The 19,048-nt window shown below is 39.0% G+C and overlaps 2 protein-coding genes across 7 annotated transcripts in view; both read left to right on the plus strand.

Annotated features, from left to right (window-relative positions):
- il17rd (interleukin 17 receptor D) overlaps nt 1–14,315 on the plus strand; it is a 33,209-nt gene extending 18,894 nt beyond the window's left edge. The window contains exons 4-16 of the mRNA XM_041981491.1: nt 3,289–3,407; nt 3,659–3,779; nt 5,476–5,520; nt 6,071–6,222; nt 8,094–8,159; nt 8,295–8,349; nt 8,583–8,693; nt 9,302–9,486; nt 9,572–9,687; nt 10,929–11,171; nt 11,285–11,812; nt 11,965–12,254; nt 12,437–14,315. Coding sequence (XP_041837425.1) covers nt 3,289–3,407; nt 3,659–3,779; nt 5,476–5,520; nt 6,071–6,222; nt 8,094–8,159; nt 8,295–8,349; nt 8,583–8,693; nt 9,302–9,486; nt 9,572–9,687; nt 10,929–11,171; nt 11,285–11,812; nt 11,965–12,254; nt 12,437–12,561 — 2,156 coding nt within the window. The 3' untranslated portion in view covers nt 12,562–14,315. The remainder of the gene's footprint in view (nt 1–3,288; nt 3,408–3,658; nt 3,780–5,475; nt 5,521–6,070; nt 6,223–8,093; nt 8,160–8,294; nt 8,350–8,582; nt 8,694–9,301; nt 9,487–9,571; nt 9,688–10,928; nt 11,172–11,284; nt 11,813–11,964; nt 12,255–12,436) is intronic.
- A 1,889-nt stretch (nt 14,316–16,204) lies between these two features.
- The window catches only part of arhgef3 (Rho guanine nucleotide exchange factor (GEF) 3), a 45,546-nt gene continuing 42,702 nt past the window's right edge, over nt 16,205–19,048 (plus strand). For 3 of the 6 annotated variants that reach the window (XM_041981167.1, XM_041981168.1, XM_041981169.1), the window contains exon 1: nt 16,207–16,454. In XM_041981167.1, the coding sequence (XP_041837101.1) occupies nt 16,420–16,454 (35 nt within the window). In that variant the 5' untranslated portion in view covers nt 16,207–16,419. Of the gene's footprint in view, nt 16,455–19,048 lie in introns of all 6 variants that reach the window. The other 3 variants (XM_041981162.1, XM_041981164.1, XM_041981173.1) reach the window with 2 other exon arrangements.

Genomic DNA, 19,048 nt, shown 5'->3' on the forward strand with positions numbered 1-19,048 from the left:
AGGCCTTTAGTGATATGACGCTGATATCAGCTCGCTTGTTCGTTCATTCATTCGATCTGTGCATTCTGTCTCGTTTCCTCCCCGTTTCGTAGGAGCCGTGTTGGTTTCAGCATGTTGGGAATACACACCTGTGATTGATAATCTTCCTGTAAATTTAGCATGTCAGAAAACCTGGACTGACTAAGTGGATAACCAGCATTGTAAAACTTCATGAGATCTCCATTGTTAGGTTTAGTTGACCCAAATCACCTAGAGAGACCCTGGATATGCTGGACCTGCTATGTAATATAGACCTTTTGTGTTCTCACTTTTGTTGTTTTGTGGTTCTGAAATCTCACCTGTGGTGCTGGACAAACCGGAAATAAAAACGTAAAAAATGTTAGCTGTAATAAAGTCAATAACAATAATTTTCCAATGATGTAATCCTACCTTTGTTTTGATGGGCAAAAGCTGCAGGTTTCACATTTTTAAGTTACACATCATGCAGTTATTACAAGATTTTATTTTTTGTGCTAGGCCAACCAACATATAGCATAACAGCATATCACATTATTGGCAAAATGTTTATATGTTATTGGTAAATAAAATTGATCATGCTATTGGCTTTATAACATTTAAAATGGTCAAAATTGTTACATTATTGGCAGCTATTACATTGCTACATGGTGCAAAATGAAAGTGAAGGCATCTAGGTCAGTACAAGGAAATAAAGAAGAAAAATACAGAATTTTTCTTTTATATTTGATTAATTTGCTGAATATTGCAAATGTTTTTTAATTCTTGCTTTATGTGGAAAGGTTGGCAAATCAACTAAAGCAAAAGGTAATGATGTGGTATTTGCACATGGATTATGGTAGACATGAAGAGACCACTGAGGCTTATGCTCTATTAGAGAGATTAAAAATAGAAGAAAAAATCAGATCTTTGTAGAACAGTGAAGTTCAACATTCCTCTCGGCCTGAGAACCAGACAAAGATGGGAGTTCATGTTTCACCTCGTGTGTTCCTGGCATTCCTTTTGTTCTTACAGACGTCCACCCAAACCAGTGAGACTCAGGCTGACCAGAATGGTTTATCTGATTTATAGTGGGTTTAATAAGCAGGGTTGTACAAGAAGAAGCTGTTAAAGCATGTTAGTACAGTACAATGAAACAAAAACCAAAGTACTAGATTTCTAAAATGCACATGAAACTTTAATCTGTAATTTGTTAATTTGTTTTACCCTTGGTTTAATTAACATTTGATGCCAGTAATACACCAAAAGAAGGAAAGATGGAAGAGAGGCAAATAAGGACAGAAAAGTTTATAAAATCAGAATATATGGTGACATGTGAGGGTGTCAGGATTGGGTATAAACGGAACACCCAGCAAAGACTTGTGGGTTGTGGTTCACAACTTTCTTTAACTCTGTCGTAGAACTTTCAGTAAGTTCACAATTCAAAAATGTAACCTGAAACTGTCACAAAAGGAGGAAGCCAACTCTGCAAAAACATAGCAGTGATCTCTAGATGTGGTCTCATCTCAGATGGGCAGAAACAGTGGACATGTCTGTGTTCAGAAGATTCCAAAGCTCCTCCATATGACTATGATGATGAGCCCCCCTCTTTGCCCACTCACAAATAAATTAGTAAAAAACAAATAAACAAGCCAGGTGTGCCCTCTCAGAAATCATTACAACATTACACAATCAGGTGCTGCTTTAACTTGGCTGAGCTGCCACGTAGTGTGAAGTAAAAAAAAAAACTAAAGTGTATCTGATATGTCCCTCATACCATCTCTCCAATCTCTCCAGTTAGCCACAAGTGTGTGTGCTTCACAGTCCTACCTGGAGTACATTTCTGTCTCCTACTGAATATGTGGAGCCTCATGAAGAGCAGAACCAGAAAAAAATGACCATGGATCGTTGAAATCTTGTATTCAGCATAAATGGAAACAGACTTCTATGTAAAACGCCAGTAATTCATGTCCTCAGTTACTAAAGGTGTAGTTGAAAAGAAGGGTGATGCAACACCGTAGCAAACATAACCCTGTCCCTACTTGGTTTTTGACTGTGTTGCTGGTGTTAAATTCTAGATTTTTTTAATCTTCTAAGTATAACAAAGTTGTTCTGTGAAAACACTGAAAATAATTTGTTTTCTAAAGGCGGCACTGCTAAACTTGGGCAGATTTTCACACTTTGGCTCCATTTAAAGAAATATTTGGCATCTGTTGTGCATCCTGTCTCTAAAATGAACTCTGTCAAGCCAGTAAATATCAGCCCGATGTTGACTCTTATCCCATGATCTGTCACTTTCTCTCTTTCTTTTCCTCTCTTCCTCTTATGACTTGTTGCATTTATTTGCCATGGTGCCCGTTTAAAGCAGCCATTGTTGATATCTGATAGTAATGCAGTTCCTTAAAGCAAAATACCACTGTCATGCTAGAAAAAAAAGGTGTGAAGTGCTGTTACTAAGTTTCAGAAACTAACATAATTATCATAATCCTTATTTATTTCAAGTTTAAAGCTTTGTCATCTCTTTGCCCCTCCTTCCCTGCAGTAGATTTATGACACTCTGATAGCCGACTCCAATTTGCATTTTTATTGATTTATTATTTTATTTCTTAAATTCCTTTTTTTTAAAACCCATCTGCAGTCGTTGTGATTCAACCTCTGAGCACACTGTTGAATTATTTGAATAATTTATCATGTCAAACAAGCTGAAACACACAGAAAACTGCCAGGATTGAAGAAAAAGGGAAAAACTTTCCTGAAACCAAGCTGTGGCACACCTGATGTCACTGCTGCTGCTAAAATGCTAATTATCCTCGCGTCTGAGAAAGAAAGAGAGATGTGTTCAGAAATCTGCCTCAAGACAGAAAAACCTGTTCTACCACTCTGTCTCTGTTTCACAGCTAATAGGAAAAACATGTCCGGTGCATCTGAAGGTGTAATTACAGGACAGATGTGTTTTCAAAGAAGAGGCGGAAGAGTTACAAGGGTGGGAGTGAAGGGAATAGAGGAAGGTGGAATGGGCAAAGAGGAGGACAGGAAACAATGAAGGAGCAGACAGGAGGAAATGAATTCAAATGAAGAAACTAAAAGTGGAGGGGTGGAAAGGGGATGAGGTGGAGCCATGAGGTAGGAAGGCCAAAGAAGAAGGATTGGAATGAGGGAGGGAAAAGAGGGAAGGAATGTGGGAAGGAGAGAAGGAAAGGTAATGCAACAAGTAGGTGAGGAAAGATGGAAGATTTTGGAAAAGGGGAAGAAAAGGATGGAAGAAGCTGAACTTCCTTTTCCATGTTTCTGCAGGTATTGAGCACATTAGGGGCTTCAGAGTTTATTTGGAGGACAAGAATCCGGAGGGGAAACAGTGTCAACACCTCATCCTCAAAGACCCGAGACAACTCAACTTCTCCTACAAGAATACAGTAAGAACAAAAAGTATAATCCTGAGTATCTACAAACCCGTCACAGTAAGCTGCTCGAGTTGCATATTTATGTTGTTTTAAGACTTTTTCAACACAAAGATGTGATGTGATTAAGGCGATTACTGCCTCCTTAATATGATGTAAAAGATGATGTAAAAAATGATGGCACTGGTACTTCATTTACCCTGAAATATTTCTTCCATTTGACTTTTCTAAGCAGCTGATTTGTTTATAATTGTTTTCCCACACAGAAGATGAGCAGTCAGCCGTTCAGCGGTTTGAGCTTTGACACTGACTACATGGTCCGTATCGTTCCCTTCCCATCTCTGATGAACGAGAGTTTTTTCCCTCCATCTTTCCTCAGGACCAACTGTAAGTCTCCTCCAGATCCTTTAATGATTAATCAGTTATTTAAAGAGGTTTTTCAAGGGTCTCCAGCAGATTTGTTGACAGATCTTTATACAGAAACGCTATCTGCTTGAGAGAAAATGATGTAATTCTTAATGATGTAATTTTAATCGTGAACACAAAGCAAACTTTATTGTTTTAGTTGGATTGAGTGGCTTAAATCTGAGTTTTAGAATCATAAGAACTCATTTCCTAAATAGTAATCTTAATCCTGACAGGCTCTCAGGAGATTAATCTGAGGAAATGCACAGCATTGTTTTAATTTCACCAACTTCTTTTTTTTATTATTGTTTCTTTAAAATTCCTTATTATTTAAGGGTAAATTATAAAGACTAAACAGGAATAAACTGTAAATAGTGCACTTCAATGGTAAAAATGGCTCAAAGTAAACATTTTTAGCAGAGACAAACTTTTCCAAGGTTTTACTAAACTTTGAAATGACTGAAGGTGGAGCAGTCATCCATCCTCCTGCATGCTGAGGGGTCATCAGACAACAGAACCCCCCAATTTTTCAGTGGGATCATCAATGTATGTGTGTGTGTGTGTGTGTGTGTGTATAAGAGGATAAATGTACTGCAGCGTGTGGAATTAGATTAATACAGTTAGATGTGTTGTAATCATAGACTGTATATAAAAGATGGACGGAGCCTCCGTGACATCACTCATAGGTTTCTGAAGAGCTCAAGTGAAGCTTCCCACTGTCGCCATCTTGGCAGCATCATGCAGGTTTTGTTATTCCCAGAAAATCCAAAAATGGGCAAAGTGGTGGAGCTGAGAGGGGGGCTGTGAAGGTGGGGGTGGATGATTGACACCCATCAAACTCCGAGCTGCCTGTAGCTAAGAGCTAACCGAGCTAACCCAGAGCTAACTGTAGCTAACCAGCTAACGGAGGTAGGCGGGCTAAAGCTAAGGTGTGCTGTTAGCCGGCTACAAACCGCAGCTGTGCTGCACTCCCCCTTCTTGTCCCAGATATTGGATACCTATCAATCAAAAGGACACATCCCTAATTATGCTAGATTTTTAAGATTAAATAACATCCAAATGGATGAATTAGAAAAAAATTCATCCCCTTCACATATGTCATGAAGGTAAACGTGACCTATTAATCCTAAAATGTGTTTTTATACCAGGCTTTAAACATGTTTATTTCTGCTGTGAAGTTGGTCTTTTTAACATGGGAGTCTGGGGATTTGCTCTGTTTTGGAGCCAGCGCCTAGCAGATGAGGGGCGAACTGCAATTTTTTGCACTTCCACATAGGATTCACTTTCACCGGCCGAGGTTGCCACTTTAAATATTACTGTAAAACAGCAAGATTAAAAAAGACTAAAGAAATATGGTCTGTAATTGCGGGTTATTAATTACTGCGGCAGTCCTCGTTCATAGCGAGCTTATGAGCTTGTTAAATAGGACACAACATGCAAATGCTTTAGAAGCTATAAGGACGATATTTGTCCTACTTTAATGAGTTAGGTGAACACGTCTCTGACCTGTTTCTTTACTTGACACACGTCCATATGGAGAAAAGGAAAACAAAGTACAAGGGCCAAAATGTGAAGACAGCATCGTGACATCCGTTTAGACGGAGAAGAGGCTGCTCTGTAAACCCATGACAAGATGAGCTGTGTAATAATTTCTTCATGTTTTTCTCTCTTTTAACAGCATGTGAAATCCTGCTTGGATCAGACAACCTGGTCTGCAAACCATGTAAGTTCCTCAGTGTCTTCGTCATAAGCAAAGCCACATGTAGATAGTCAGGATCAGGCTGCACTAGTTTATCTGCAGAGGTGGACTGGCTTTGTCTCACAACAGTCCACTATGAATGAGAGAAGAAAGAAAAAAGAAAACCTATAGATTAAGAATATAAGTTAATAATTCAGCTGCTTCCCATAAGTTAGATTTAAATAATAAAAAAAAAGCCTTATAAGCATCAGCGATGGTATGTAGTCTGTAGAGATAAAGACGAGGTTTATTCACCACAACGAGTTTACATGATAAATAGATTAAAAAACTTCAGTCTTTAATGCCAAACCTTGTGTTTGTGGTAAAAAAGGAAAAAGTTGTCAGTATGGCATGTTAACAAGAGGAGTTTACATTAAAATATAAACAGGATAGAAAGCAGAGACTTCAGACCTATTTTAATATCTAATCTAGATGGAACTGTCCTTGCAGATTGCTCCGTTGTTGCATTAATAAAGTCTTAACATCAGTAAATGTGTAATAAGAGTGGGAGTTGGTTTTGTTTCTGTCTCTGCAGTCTGGAAGCCAAAGACCCTGAACATGTCTCAGCTCGGATCGAACCTTCACGTGGTCTTCGATCAAGCTCCGGCCTCCTTCGGCTTCCACTTCTACTACCTGTACTACAAACTGCGGCAGGACGGCCCCGTCAGGCTGCAGCGCTGCAAACCAGTAAGGCTCTGTGTGTGTTTCTGCATGGTGTTTACAACATTAAACATTGTACCAGCTTAAATATCAACAGTCTACTTTAAAATTTCATTATTTTTTTAGATTTACCTGGTCGTCATCGGGGGCAGTCTTTTTGTGTGACATACAGATTCTGAAACAAAGACATAAATGTTTAAATACTTGAGTCTTATAAAATATTATTTCTCCAGCCTTCTTGACTTCCCAAAGCTCCTCTTTGGATGATGGCTTTCTTTTGTTCTGTTCTCTGTTGAGACTATCTCAAACTGCAAGCACAATGTTGAGGTCCAGGCCCTGGGGAGGATTTGTCACTCCATAAGACTCGTTGCTACTGATTTTCAGTCCAGTCCTTGAGTCACTCTGTTTTCCTTCCTAAAGAACGGCTTCTTGACAGCCACCCATCCATGGAGACCATCTTTGAGGCCTCAGTGAACAGTAAATGGATCAACTGAAGGTCCAGATGCGTCTCTTAGGTCCTGCCTCAGGTCTTTGCTGGATTTGAATCAAGAGTCGATAAATCTTGCCATTATGCATATGAATAACAATATTTTTGTTTGGTAGCTCTCAGCAATTTGTTTCCATTTCTAAAGTAAGTCATTTTCAGATTTTTTTCCACCTGCTGCAGATAGATTTTCAGGCCTGACAGATTTTTTTTTTTTGGTCTCCACTTGTCACAGTCACCATCAGATATGCCAGATTTCAGCTAGTACCTCCTTGGGAATCACCCTGTCTGTTGGTGCAAAAGACTTCTTCATGTGTTATCGTTATCATTTTTCTCAGATGCAACTAAAGAAAAAATATATCTTTGCAACAGGAAAGTCTGGATATCTATTTCTCAAGACTACTTTGGTCATAGGAAAGCCTGATTGCTTGGATGTTAAATATAAAGAAATGAAGGTTGGCTGAGAACCTTTGCACAGAACTGCAGGTCATACACAAGCAGAACTGCTGCTCAGACTGGTTTTTAGATGGCATCAGAAAGCGTTGCAGGTTGCTTCATCTTTCCTGTATTTGCAAGACCACATTCTCTAGATCTTGCCAGGTTCTAAGATTGTTGTCAGATCACAAAGTTTGCATTTTATGCTGAATACAGTCAGCAGGTTCAGAAGTCACCCACGCCTGTCTCATCCTCCTACACTTTGTGGATCAGGTTGAAATTTACTTGTGGTAAACAGACGGGGAGTGTTTCTTTTAAATCGGTTTCTACTCAGACACGTGATCTTCCCTCTTGTCTTTGCAACATCCATTCGTTTAGGTGTCTGTTGGCCATTTACTGCAGCTCTCCAAAACGGATGTTCTCTAATTCACACCCACTTCACGCTTTGATAAGCCTGTAGCCCCCTCTTTTTGACGTTGTTTCTCATGTGTTGGTTACTTTTTATACGGAAACTTTTCAAGTAATTCCCTGCGGAGATTGTCAGCAAACATGTGGCTTTGCTCAAGTTTTTCTCTCCCAAACTCTCCATGAAAGTCAGCTTTCTGCTCCACCCAGAGTGGCCATTTGGAACGACTGTAAAGACTTTTGATTTTTATCTTTTTGTGAGGAACTAAAATCTGGCCTAAATATTCAACCACATCAAGCACCTCTACCTCTTCATGTCCGCACTGGAAGAGGGTTTTAAAAGCCCTTTGTTCCAGCCCCCTTGTGGCTGCTTTCTCCTTGATGTCTCTCCAGCAGCTCTTTTCATTTCTTTGTTGTCTCAACACCATGACGCGCACAGATGGGATAACATTGCACCTTTTTCACAGCCTCTCCTCAAAAACGTAGGCATTATCAGTCACGTTTCTGATTCAGACCAATGGAGTATAATGTGACTTTTTACCTCATTATTCAGGGTTTTTATAATTGTTTGCAGGATGTGAATCAGGCCCGGACAACCTGTATCCTTCAGGACCTCACCCCAGGGACTTACACTATAGAGGTACATAAATGCAGCACAGCACTGAACTTTTGTCAACTGGTTAAACTGGTTTGTCTTAGTGTAGTTAAAATACACTCATTGACATTATATATTTTCTGTCTTGTTCCCTCTCCTGGTTTTTTTTTCCTGTATCAGCTAAGAGATGATGGGAACACAACCAGGAGGCAAACTCAGTACTATGTCAGCCAAGGTACACACACACACACACACACACACACACACACACGTACACCCACGCAACTGTCTAAAGCTGCAGCAAATGACTTACTTTGCTTCTAATTAGTCTGTACACATTCAGTACATAATAAGTATGTAAAAATGGAAAGAAAATGTTATCAGGATTGACTGAAATAAAACATATGTTCAAATTTGCATGTTCATATTTAATTGTCTCATGCTGGGTGGGATTCTTCTAATCACCAGTCCACTCCCCCTGGGCGGGACCCATACGAGCCATGGCCATCACAGTTCCTCTGGTCATCATGTCTGCTTTCGCCACCCTCTTCACTGTCATGTGTCGCAAGAAGCAGCAAGGTGAGCAGTAAAAATCCTATTTATTTTTTTTTTTTTTTAAATCTTTTATTGTAAATGAGTTTTACATGGGAGCAGGCTTGGACTACATACATTTGCATAAAGTAAGCTTGATTTAAGCTACTTAATTTTCACAGTTCTTATTTTTGAGATGACGTTGACCTGTACTTTTTATATAAACAGGGGACCAAAAATCTGTGGTGTTATTACAAGGCATAAGATTAATGCAGGTAGACACAATGAGTGGTGTTGCCTTCTTGAGTGTAAAGATTCAAGCGTTGTAGAGCAACTGAACACGATTCATTACAACTCTTGATCATACTCAAAACTTCTCACATAACCCCAGAGTTAGAGCTCGGCACTTTCAGTACTTCCTGTTAGGCCTTTCACAGTAAAACTATACTGCACTAAACAGATTCTAAGTGTTTTGTTAGTTATTTACATCGGGCCCATGAAAAAAATATCAGCAACTACTGGACCTGCTTTTCCACTGCCCAAGCTTGTTTTCAGGTTCATGACAGAGCTGGATGGAAACATAATAGGGGGGATTTGTGCCATTGTAATTTCCGTTTGTAAATACATTTCTTTATGTTGATTTCATTGTGTTTTAGAAAACATTTACAGTCAGCTGGACGAAGAGAGCAGTGAGTCATCCAATCAAAGTGCAGCCCTGAACAGCGATCGGCCGTGGCCCCGCCCCAAAGTCTTCATCTGTTACTCAAATAGAGACTGCCCCAAACACACCAGTGTCATCCAGAGCTTCGCCTACTTCCTGCAGGACTTCTGCGGCTGCGAGGTGAGATACATGCAGACAAAAAGAAGATATTGTATAGAATAAAGGGAAAATGATGGAAGTTTAGTCCTTGTTTAATTATGCTCAGGTTGTGTTGGACCTGTGGGAACACCTGGAGATGTGTAAAGAGGGTCAGATGTCATGGCTCAGCAGACAGCTGGATGAAGCAAATATCATCATCATCGTCTGTTCCAAAGGCCTACGGTAAACCCTTCCTGTGCTGTGTGTCTAAAAAACTAAAGCTGACCTGATCCAGATCATTTATTGTAACTGATGACTTGCAGAAAGTTATGCAGGAATTTATCTACTCAGGTCTCAGTCAGGGCTTCCTCCATCTTCTCTAGCTGGTTCAAAATGCTTCAGCTATTTTAGTGAAAGAAAAAAAACACATCTGTGTATGTGCATTTGTGCACTTCTATTAGATTTCACATTGATTAAAAAAAAAATTGTTCCCACATTTAAAGCCTTTAATCATCTTGTCCATGTCTGTAAAATCTGACCTTTTCTGCTTGATCCCTCAAAATTTAGGAAAACTGCCTGACAAAGTCTCTTAGCTACCTTCAAAAACATCCATATTATTTTCCTCTTTGACAGGTTTTTATTTATTGTGGTCTTGTGAACAGCCATCTGACCCAGCTCACATGACCCTCCTCTCTAAAAGCATACATATAACATTTGAGGTGCTCTCATCTGCAGTTCCACTAGTGACCACTGGATGATGCTAAATCCTTCTTTTTGAAAAAAGTGCATAAGAAAGAGCTACATAATATTTGTATGTTACAAGCTTATTATTAAAAATAAAGTTAAGAGAAACATTTTTTGGGATTTTGTACTTGATTAATGTGTATCGACAAGTCAAAATTGTCTGTCACTTCTTTGATTAAAAAAAAAAATGTTTAAAATCATATTCTGCTCATTCTTAAGTTATTTGGCTACTTTTAAAACTTTTTCTTCACTTTCATTTCTCATCCTATTCTTCTGTTTCTGTTTGTCCTTTCCTCCCATTCTTCTGTCACAGGTCTTAATGGTTTCCCTTCTATTCTTGCTTCCCTCCTTTTTAGCCTCCCAAGTTGTCCTTCGTACTGATTCTTTCTCTTTTCTGTCTTTCTCTCAGTGTTCTGTTTCCTTTTTCTTTTTAAAACTGTTTGCATATTGATTTTTGTAATAAACTCATGTCCCGATTCTGATATTACAATTTAAGATGAGCAAAAGGTAAAATATTGCTATTGCTGTTTAAACAAATGCAAGTTATCTTTAAATAAATCAAATTTGATTAATGAATACATGGATGATGCCCGATCTACAGCTACCCAGCCATTAAAACCTCCTCATTAAACTTATCAGTCATTCCGAAGGCTCTCCACCTCTTTTCCTAACATGCATTTGACCAATTTCTTTTACTTTGATTGTGTTCTGTTTTTAACATCTTGGCTGTTTTCCTGCAGATACTATGTTGAGAAAAAGGGCCGAAAAGGAAAGACGCCAGTCAGTCGCCGCAGCAGCAGCTTTCCAACCAGCGGATCAAGCAGTGACCTCTTCATTGTGGCCGTGTCCATGATTGCAGAGAAGCTGCGTCTGACGAAGCAGAGTGAAGGGGGTGGGGATCAGGAGCTGAACCGCTACATGGCGGTGTACTTTGACTATTCAACAGAAAATGACATACCCACTATGCTCAGTCTGACTCCCAGGTAGATGCACTGCTCTGTGCAGACACAAGAGTTCAAGCAACATTCAATCTTCGACAACACATTAATACTAATTAGCAGCATTCTGATTTATCCCTTTAATTTCTTGTGTTTAGGTTTAAGTTGATGGACCAGCTGCCTCAGCTCTTCAGTCGGCTCCATTCGAGTCAGTCTGGTCTGGCTGACCATGAGCAGCAGCCTGTGAACGTCTCTAGGAGGAACTACTTCAGGAGCAAGTCTGGACGCTCGCTCTATGTTTCAATCTGCAATATGCACCAGCACATCTGCCAGAATCCTGACTGGTTTGAAAGGCAGCTGGCTCCTGCAGAAGGATCCTCAGCCTCCAATGACTCCACTTCAAAACATCCTTCTCACTCTGCTGTCACAGCTCCAAGTCCTCCTCCAAAGCCTGCCTGCTCCTCCAATCAGCGGTTTGCTTCAGGACTGGTGCTGAATGAGGTGATGGTGAGGACACCATCGCTGGAGGGAGTTGATGGAGTCCCAAAGCGGAATATGCTCCTGCTTTCGCCAGGGTCTAGTCCTGGGACCAACCTTGGTCAGAGTGAGAGTCCCATTCCCAGTCCTGGACCCTGTCCCAGTCCAGAAATGGCACACTGCTCTTCATCCACTTTGGGATCTTTAAGGTAAAACAAACATTCATTACTGTGTTGTTTTTGTTGTTTTACTTTGATCAATAAGGCCATTTTTTAAACTCTCTGGCCTGTAACTTAGTCTGTAAAGACAGTAACACAAAACTACTCACCAGACTGACTGCATTTGCTTTTTGTCTGTTCAGGTCCACTACTGGAATATCTGGAGGTGACCCTGGAGAGATGCCTGAAGAATCTTGCACCTCGTCTTCTTCTTCAGCTCCCTCCATCCTACAGGATGGAGCATGTGCTTCCTCTACCCATACAGAAGAGGACCATCCTTCTGTTCCAGAGGTTCCACCTCCTCGTGATTCAGGCATCTATGATTCGTCTGTCCCTTCCTCAGAACTCTCCATCCCCCTTATGGAGGGACTGTCACATGACCATGCAGACTCCTCTTCCCTGACAGAAAGTGAATCATCTTCATCTGGGTTGGGTAAGCTTGACTGTTTCAGATACTAACCTAATTTATTATTTTTGTCAGGGATTAATAAAGTACTTTTTCATTTCATGGAACATGCATGTGACAAATTATTCTCTTGTGACTTCTCTCTAAAGAAAAAATTAACAACATCCTAAATAAAATGTGTTATTCACTCACTTCTACATGTCTTTCAGGGGATGAGGAGCCATCTGTAATCGCATCACTTCGCTGCAGCGCCACAACAGTGTGCAAAGCTGAGCTGCACCACCATCACCACCTGGAGCACAATGATGCACTGACACGTGCAGCATCATTGTAAGGGATGCTTCCAACCTATCAAGAGAGGACGAGCTGAATAATGTCACCACAAGACCAACAAAGCATTGGTCTAAGAGCTGCAGGGGCCATGATATTTTTGCTACATGATATCCATGTAACGAAAATAGAATTAAAAATGCATTTAAGTAGTAAAACAGAAAAACAGAGTCCTGGAACACTAAATCTGTGGTAACTATGGTAACTATCTGGTTGCTAAGGTATAGTCTTGGATGACTATGTCAACGTTTGCAGTCTAGAACACTGATACCTGTATATCTGTGGTTAAACCACTTTTTAGTAATTATATTAACCATTGACTCTAGTCCTGTAATGTTCTCTGTAGCTATGGTAACCACTCTGCCTTGTAACAACAGTACATAATTTTGGTCCCCTGTTTATATAAAAAGTACAGGTCCCTGGTAACCATGGTAACCACAAAGTTATAGAAGTACTATGCCCGGGTAATTGTGGTAACTAGTAGGTTACAGAACTTTTCTCATCAATAACTGTGGAAAGCACAGAGTTCTACACTATACCCTGGTAACTATGGTGACCACAGCATCCAGAAAGCTTTTCCTCTGGTTCTCTCAGTTGTTCTTTTGACCCCACTGACATTCCTCCATGGACGATTTGGATCTTTAGAGCAGACTGGCTCAAACCAAAGACTGCCTTGTGTTAAGAGTTGATCTTCAGCACCAAACCATGATGCAGAGACAAACCTGTTGATTCCTGCATTGTGGATGCAAATATGCAAACAACAGAGAAACACATATGTGTAGGCAGCAAAAGCAGCCCGAGATAATAATAATCTGCTGAACATTGATCAATATTATGGCAACAAGATGTGTTTGCTATATTATGTGTGTTATCCACACCATTTGCAACTAAAACTACGCAATAATTTGGTGTGTATCTCATGACTTCAGGTGTTAAAACTTATCATTTAAATGTGTCATTTTATCGTATAAAGGGAAGCAGTTTTATCTGACCAAAACTAAATTTATATTTCAAATGTTTTACTTAAGAAGGCTTCCAAGAAGATTAAAATGGTACCAAAACCTGGTGATGTGAGGAAAGAGGAAATATGATGTAAGATTTTAATTTATGTGAAAAGTATTTTTTATTGTTCTCTGCAGTTTAAGGAATTCAGACCATAAATTCACTTCTGCAGTAGTTCTACTGTTGTTTTATTAACTAGCTTTTGAAGTCCAAAATATTATTTTGCAATTATAGATACATATTTCTAAATATTTTATAATATTGTTTTTCACATGTGGCACATAGCAGCAAAGATGAGGGCATTATATCAGAATGGGCTTTGTCCATGCCTGTCAACACTAAGTGAAGTGTTAAAAGCCAAAATAATGAGAAAGTGAATACTAACGTTTACTTGTGTATATGTTGTTTTGTTTTAGTATTCTTTTTTTCATCTTTCTTTGAACGAATTGGGTTTCTACACATGATTAAGTTACTGCTCCTTTATATTCATGTTTCATAATGGTCAAAGGAGACGTTGACAGTCATTTGGTCGGTCATAATCAACAGTTGCAGTTATTTTGGTTTCTGGTTTGTGTTTCATAAAAGGGAAGATTTATCATTTCCAATGTGTAAATATATATCTTTATTTTCCCTGGAAATGTTTGACCTGTTTCAGTTTTGTATAGTTAGTGATTTTAGTATTTTTATTTTTATTTTTTTTTTCTAGAAATGTACTGTTTTATAGTACCTTAATGTAGAAAACAAATAAATCTATTTCATAAAGTTTCTTGTTATCTTTTCCCTAATCAGTGCAGAGTATTGATGTAGTTGAAGGCACAGTTATTTTAGTTGTTGAAGGGTACAAAGCTGTTGTCAAGGGCTGTTTCAGAGGGGTGGGGGTGTGGGCCATCCCTAAAATCTGACTGAAGGACCACTAGTTGTAATAATTAGTTAAATATTTCCTAAAAATCTAGAAATCTTGACACTTTTTAAAGGGTCTCATTACATGTGATACCATTTTCTAGCTCTGTCCCAATGCTGGCCCCCACCCCATATAAAAATCCCTAAACCTGGCCGCGAGTGTATTCGAGAGTTATTAAAAGAATAAATGTATGAAGACAAAACATGGATGGGAAACGTTGCAGCCAGCGTTTTTATGTATTTGAACAGCTTTACTGGTGGTAATCCTCCATTTGCTTCAGGCTGACCAACAGGTTTTAGTTTCTCTAAGGAAAACACTCCTCTGACAGAAAAACCAGCAGACAGCTCTATAGTGTGAGAGCTGTGAGGCATCAATGCTTAAAACAACAGAGGCCACTGAAGCGCAAAAGCACAGATTCAGACAAACCGGAAAAGATTTCCCTTCAAAATAAAAGCGTAAATCTTTGTAGTAGACTGCAGTCCTTTGTTCAACAAATGGCAAGCTAAACTGTCTTCAGAGTCTCAATTATAAACTTTCATGTACAAGTGCAATCAGATTGGTCATATTTACATCTATTACATTATTAATATGTATAATATAAACTAATAGAATGAGAAGAACATAATCATGTTAAAACATGGAAGTTTTACCATTTCTTGGAAAATATTATCTCATCTTAAATTTGATAGGGGCAATACATCTCCAGAAAGTTTGAATAGGGTGATGTTTACCATTGCGTAGCATTGGCTCTTTTAACAACTGTCTGCAAACATCTGGGGAGTGAGAAGACCAGTTGCTGGACTTTTTATGAGGAGAATGTTGTCCTGTTCTTCTCTGATGCAAGATTTTAGCTGTTCAACAGTCCTGGGCCTTCATTGCCAATTTTTTATGTTTTTTATTTGTGAAAGGTCTGGGCTACAGGCTGGCCGGTTCAGCACCTGGACACATCCACAGGGCTTCTATAAAGAGACGTGTTGATGGAAGCAAATGTTGCTCTAAAACTACTATTTACTTTTTTAGCATTGATGGAGCCTTCACAGATGTGGAATTTTCCCATGTCATAGGTGCATATGCAACACAATACCATCAAAGATGCAGGCTTTTGGAATGTTCATTGATAAGAATCTGGATGGGTTATCTCCTCTTCAGTCCACAGAAAAAGGATCCACAGATTCCAATGGGGGGAAAAAAAAATCTGATTTTAATTAATCTGAACACAGAAGAACAGTTGTCCACTTTGTCTCAGATAAATTTAAATGGGCTTTAGCCATGAGCAAAAAAGGTGACTTTACTGGTTCATGTTCATAGGACTTTTTCTTTGCAGAACAGAGCTTTAACCTGCATTTATGGAAGTGACGATGAACTGGGCTCTCAGATAGTGATTTTTAGAATTGTTCCTGAGTCAGTGCAGTAATTTTCAGTTGAGAAATATTTTAGTTGGAAATAGGGTTGTGCTATTTGTTGGGCTTTTGCTGCAATAATGATTGTCATATAACTTATAGTGAGATGTGAAAAAAAACCACTGTTAATTGACTGCTTTCTATGCAAACTAAATAACCCTAAAAGTAACATTTTGCTAGATTTCCTAAATGCTACTGTTTATAGGTTATTAATGTGGCACTAGAAGTAAAATGATTTCCTCATTTAAAAGCTGTCATGTCTGATTTTAATACATTTTGAACACGAGCATATCGAGTTTTTATTTTGAAGGTGCAACCGGAAACAGAACTCCTCACGCGGGTTGAACTGTTGAGGGAAAGAGGATTAAGAAATCACATCGACTCTTAAAGTTGTTAAACCGAACTACTGCGCTGAACTTTGACTTTTTGTCGTCTTTGAAGGGGAAAACTTGAATTTTTTTCCACCTGTGAGGCAACAGCTGGTTTATTTATTTTATTGTTTGAAAGAATCAGTCGATTGTGGGTCTGTTTTCGGCTCTTTGGGAGGAGCTGCAGTCCGATGCAGACAGGTGATGGATGTCAGCGGGGCTCCAGGTGAGAATATGTTTCTAGTTTTTGTGGAAGTTAATGCATTAAAAGTTTTAAAAGAGTGGATTGTAGTAGTTAACTCTTTCACCGCCGGCCTGTGTGTTTCTTTCTGAAGATATGTGAAACATTAAATAATCTATGCAACACTCTGAGGCTGAAACATCAGAGAGAAACGAAGGGTTAATGCTGCCTGTGAGTCACAAGTTTGTCTCAGTGGCCTGCCATGTGTAAACACACAGAGACACGTGACTGCACTTCTGTCTGTGTGAGGACCCCCACTCCCATAATGCAGATATCAGAAACCTAAACTCAGACCAGAAACCGATCTTTGAATCAGGTCTGCTGCATAGTTTTCACAAATGTCTCAAAACCAAATCTGACCTTTGAAAAGGTAGCCCTAATCACATGTGGTTGCACTTCTAGGTTTATCTATGTCTTTGAGTCCTGACAGGTCTTTGAAGATCACAGTGTGTCTTCAACAAAGTTTTTCTACTCAAACTGGCCTGAGCAGTTTGGTGTGTTATGCCTCTAATTTCTTGTTAAACTCAAATACTGCTCGAGGTTGAAGCTCTGCAGTGGCGGGAGATGAGTAAGTTAATGTTTTAAGTATTCTGCTCAGTTTCTTATGGTGCACTTTTATTTCACTGTAATAAGATGTTGCCAAGAGCTTATTTTTTTTTAGTTTTTGTGTATTTAAGTGCATAAAGGTCTGTGAGGTTGAAGTTGGGTGATCATGGGGTAAAATTATTTCTAGTTATCTAAGTAGTTTTCCAAAAGGTTTAGATATTGATCCGATTGAGATAATTTCTGGTTTTTGTAGGCAACCATTTCCTGCTTTTGTTTCCAGCAGTATCTGCAGTCTTACAGCATCATCTTGATTGGTACTCAGTTATGGTAGCAGTCGTCCTGCTCCGTATCAGTTTCATTGGACTCTGTTCACATTAGAAGTTTTTCTCAGGGGTTGAAACATGTTTTAGTGCTTCTTTGTATATATTTGGAGATAAAAGTGCATCTTCTGCTCTACTTGATTTTGAAAATAGAGTGCCTTGTTAATGCTGCAATGATGCTTTAGAAAAGTGATGAATAGGCATCCCATGTACAGAGGATGCAGCTCCTCAATGCAGCCAGTGCAGGTTCAAAGCCCAGCCTGGGGCCCTTCACTGACTTTGACTTAAAAAAATTAAGGTTTATTTCCTGGTTGGAATGCAATACATACAGGTTTATTTCCATCTTGGTTACAGGAAGTGGCCAAAAAAAAGTGCAACTTTTGACTTTTACATTGTTCAGATTAAATCAAACAAATGGGATAACTTGTGGATCCACATTAAGGTCCCACCTTAGAGTCACTTGATTAACTTTAAGTGTAAGCTTATACATAAGATTACACTTACAGTCAGGTAATAATAATAATAATAATTATGTTTAAGTAACGTTTTTGTTGCTGGAACTTCACATGCTCCATGTAAATCCTTACAGCCAGATGAGCAGAAGTGCCTGTTAAGTGACTCGTTTTTAACCTCTGCAGGAATGCGGTTCTTCTGCTGTGAAAATGTTCGAGTGAATACAGCTTTTCTGCTTTGCTCTAAATCACTATTACTGTATCTGGGGAGGTGTGTGCGTGATTCCAATGTTACACACACAACTGCCCCTGGCCTGCTTGTTGGCATTGCTACTGCGACAGAGATATTCTGTGCCTGTTGACTTACACTGAAACAGATATAAGCTACGTTTACATGGAGCACTTTTAAACCTACTGAACGTCCAGTCAAATTAAAAATGCGTCATGTAATTTTCAATTCAATCGAAAGTGGTTTAAACCTTTTCACAAGGGGATCAGCAGGGAGAAAAAAGCATGTATAGAATCATGCCGATTGTTTTGTGGTGTATGTTGTCTCTGTGCATGCTTGAACCACATCTGGGTTTTGTGACGTAATGAGTTTCAGGAAAGACTTGAAAAATGGCGGCAGCAAAACAGAATGGGACTGTGGTGGATACAACGTTTTTGTTAGAAACTGAAAGAGTTAAGGATTATTGAGCATTTGAAGAGTGAAAAGGTTCGAAAAAATTTTTTTTAACCTTTTTCAAAACTAATAGGCATTGCACATTTGCACATGTCAAAAGTGTTAAAATCATATTAAACTTGTCCATCATGTAATTACAAGTGATTTGATCAGGTTAGATTTGTTTCAATTATTTTTAATTGGAAAGATTTGTCCATGTAAACGTAGCAAAAGACTCAGAGCTCACAGATAAGTGAGGGCTCAAAGAACCCCTCAACAAATGAAGTGCGGTTTGTAAATGAAAAGTCATCAAAACAAATTATTAAACAATGAGCTGCAGAAGGGTTGGAAGAACACATGGATGTAATTTATACAGAACAGTGGTAAGTTTAAAACACGTGACAATTGCATTTTGGTCTGAGAATCCAGTTTTAATGGGAGAAAAAGTAGACTTTCTGACGAATCTGAAGTCCCAACTGTTTCCACCCAAGGTTTATTCTAAGCCAACTTAAATTCTTTCATTTTCATATACCGTCTGTGTATGTACAGGGAAAACTTTGAGAATGAAACACACTTGTTTGGAAAATTTTGAGAATCATT

This window comes from Melanotaenia boesemani, chromosome 3 (genome assembly GCF_017639745.1).
Source record: "Melanotaenia boesemani isolate fMelBoe1 chromosome 3, fMelBoe1.pri, whole genome shotgun sequence".
NCBI classification, from domain to species: Eukaryota; Metazoa; Chordata; class Actinopteri; order Atheriniformes; family Melanotaeniidae; genus Melanotaenia; species Melanotaenia boesemani.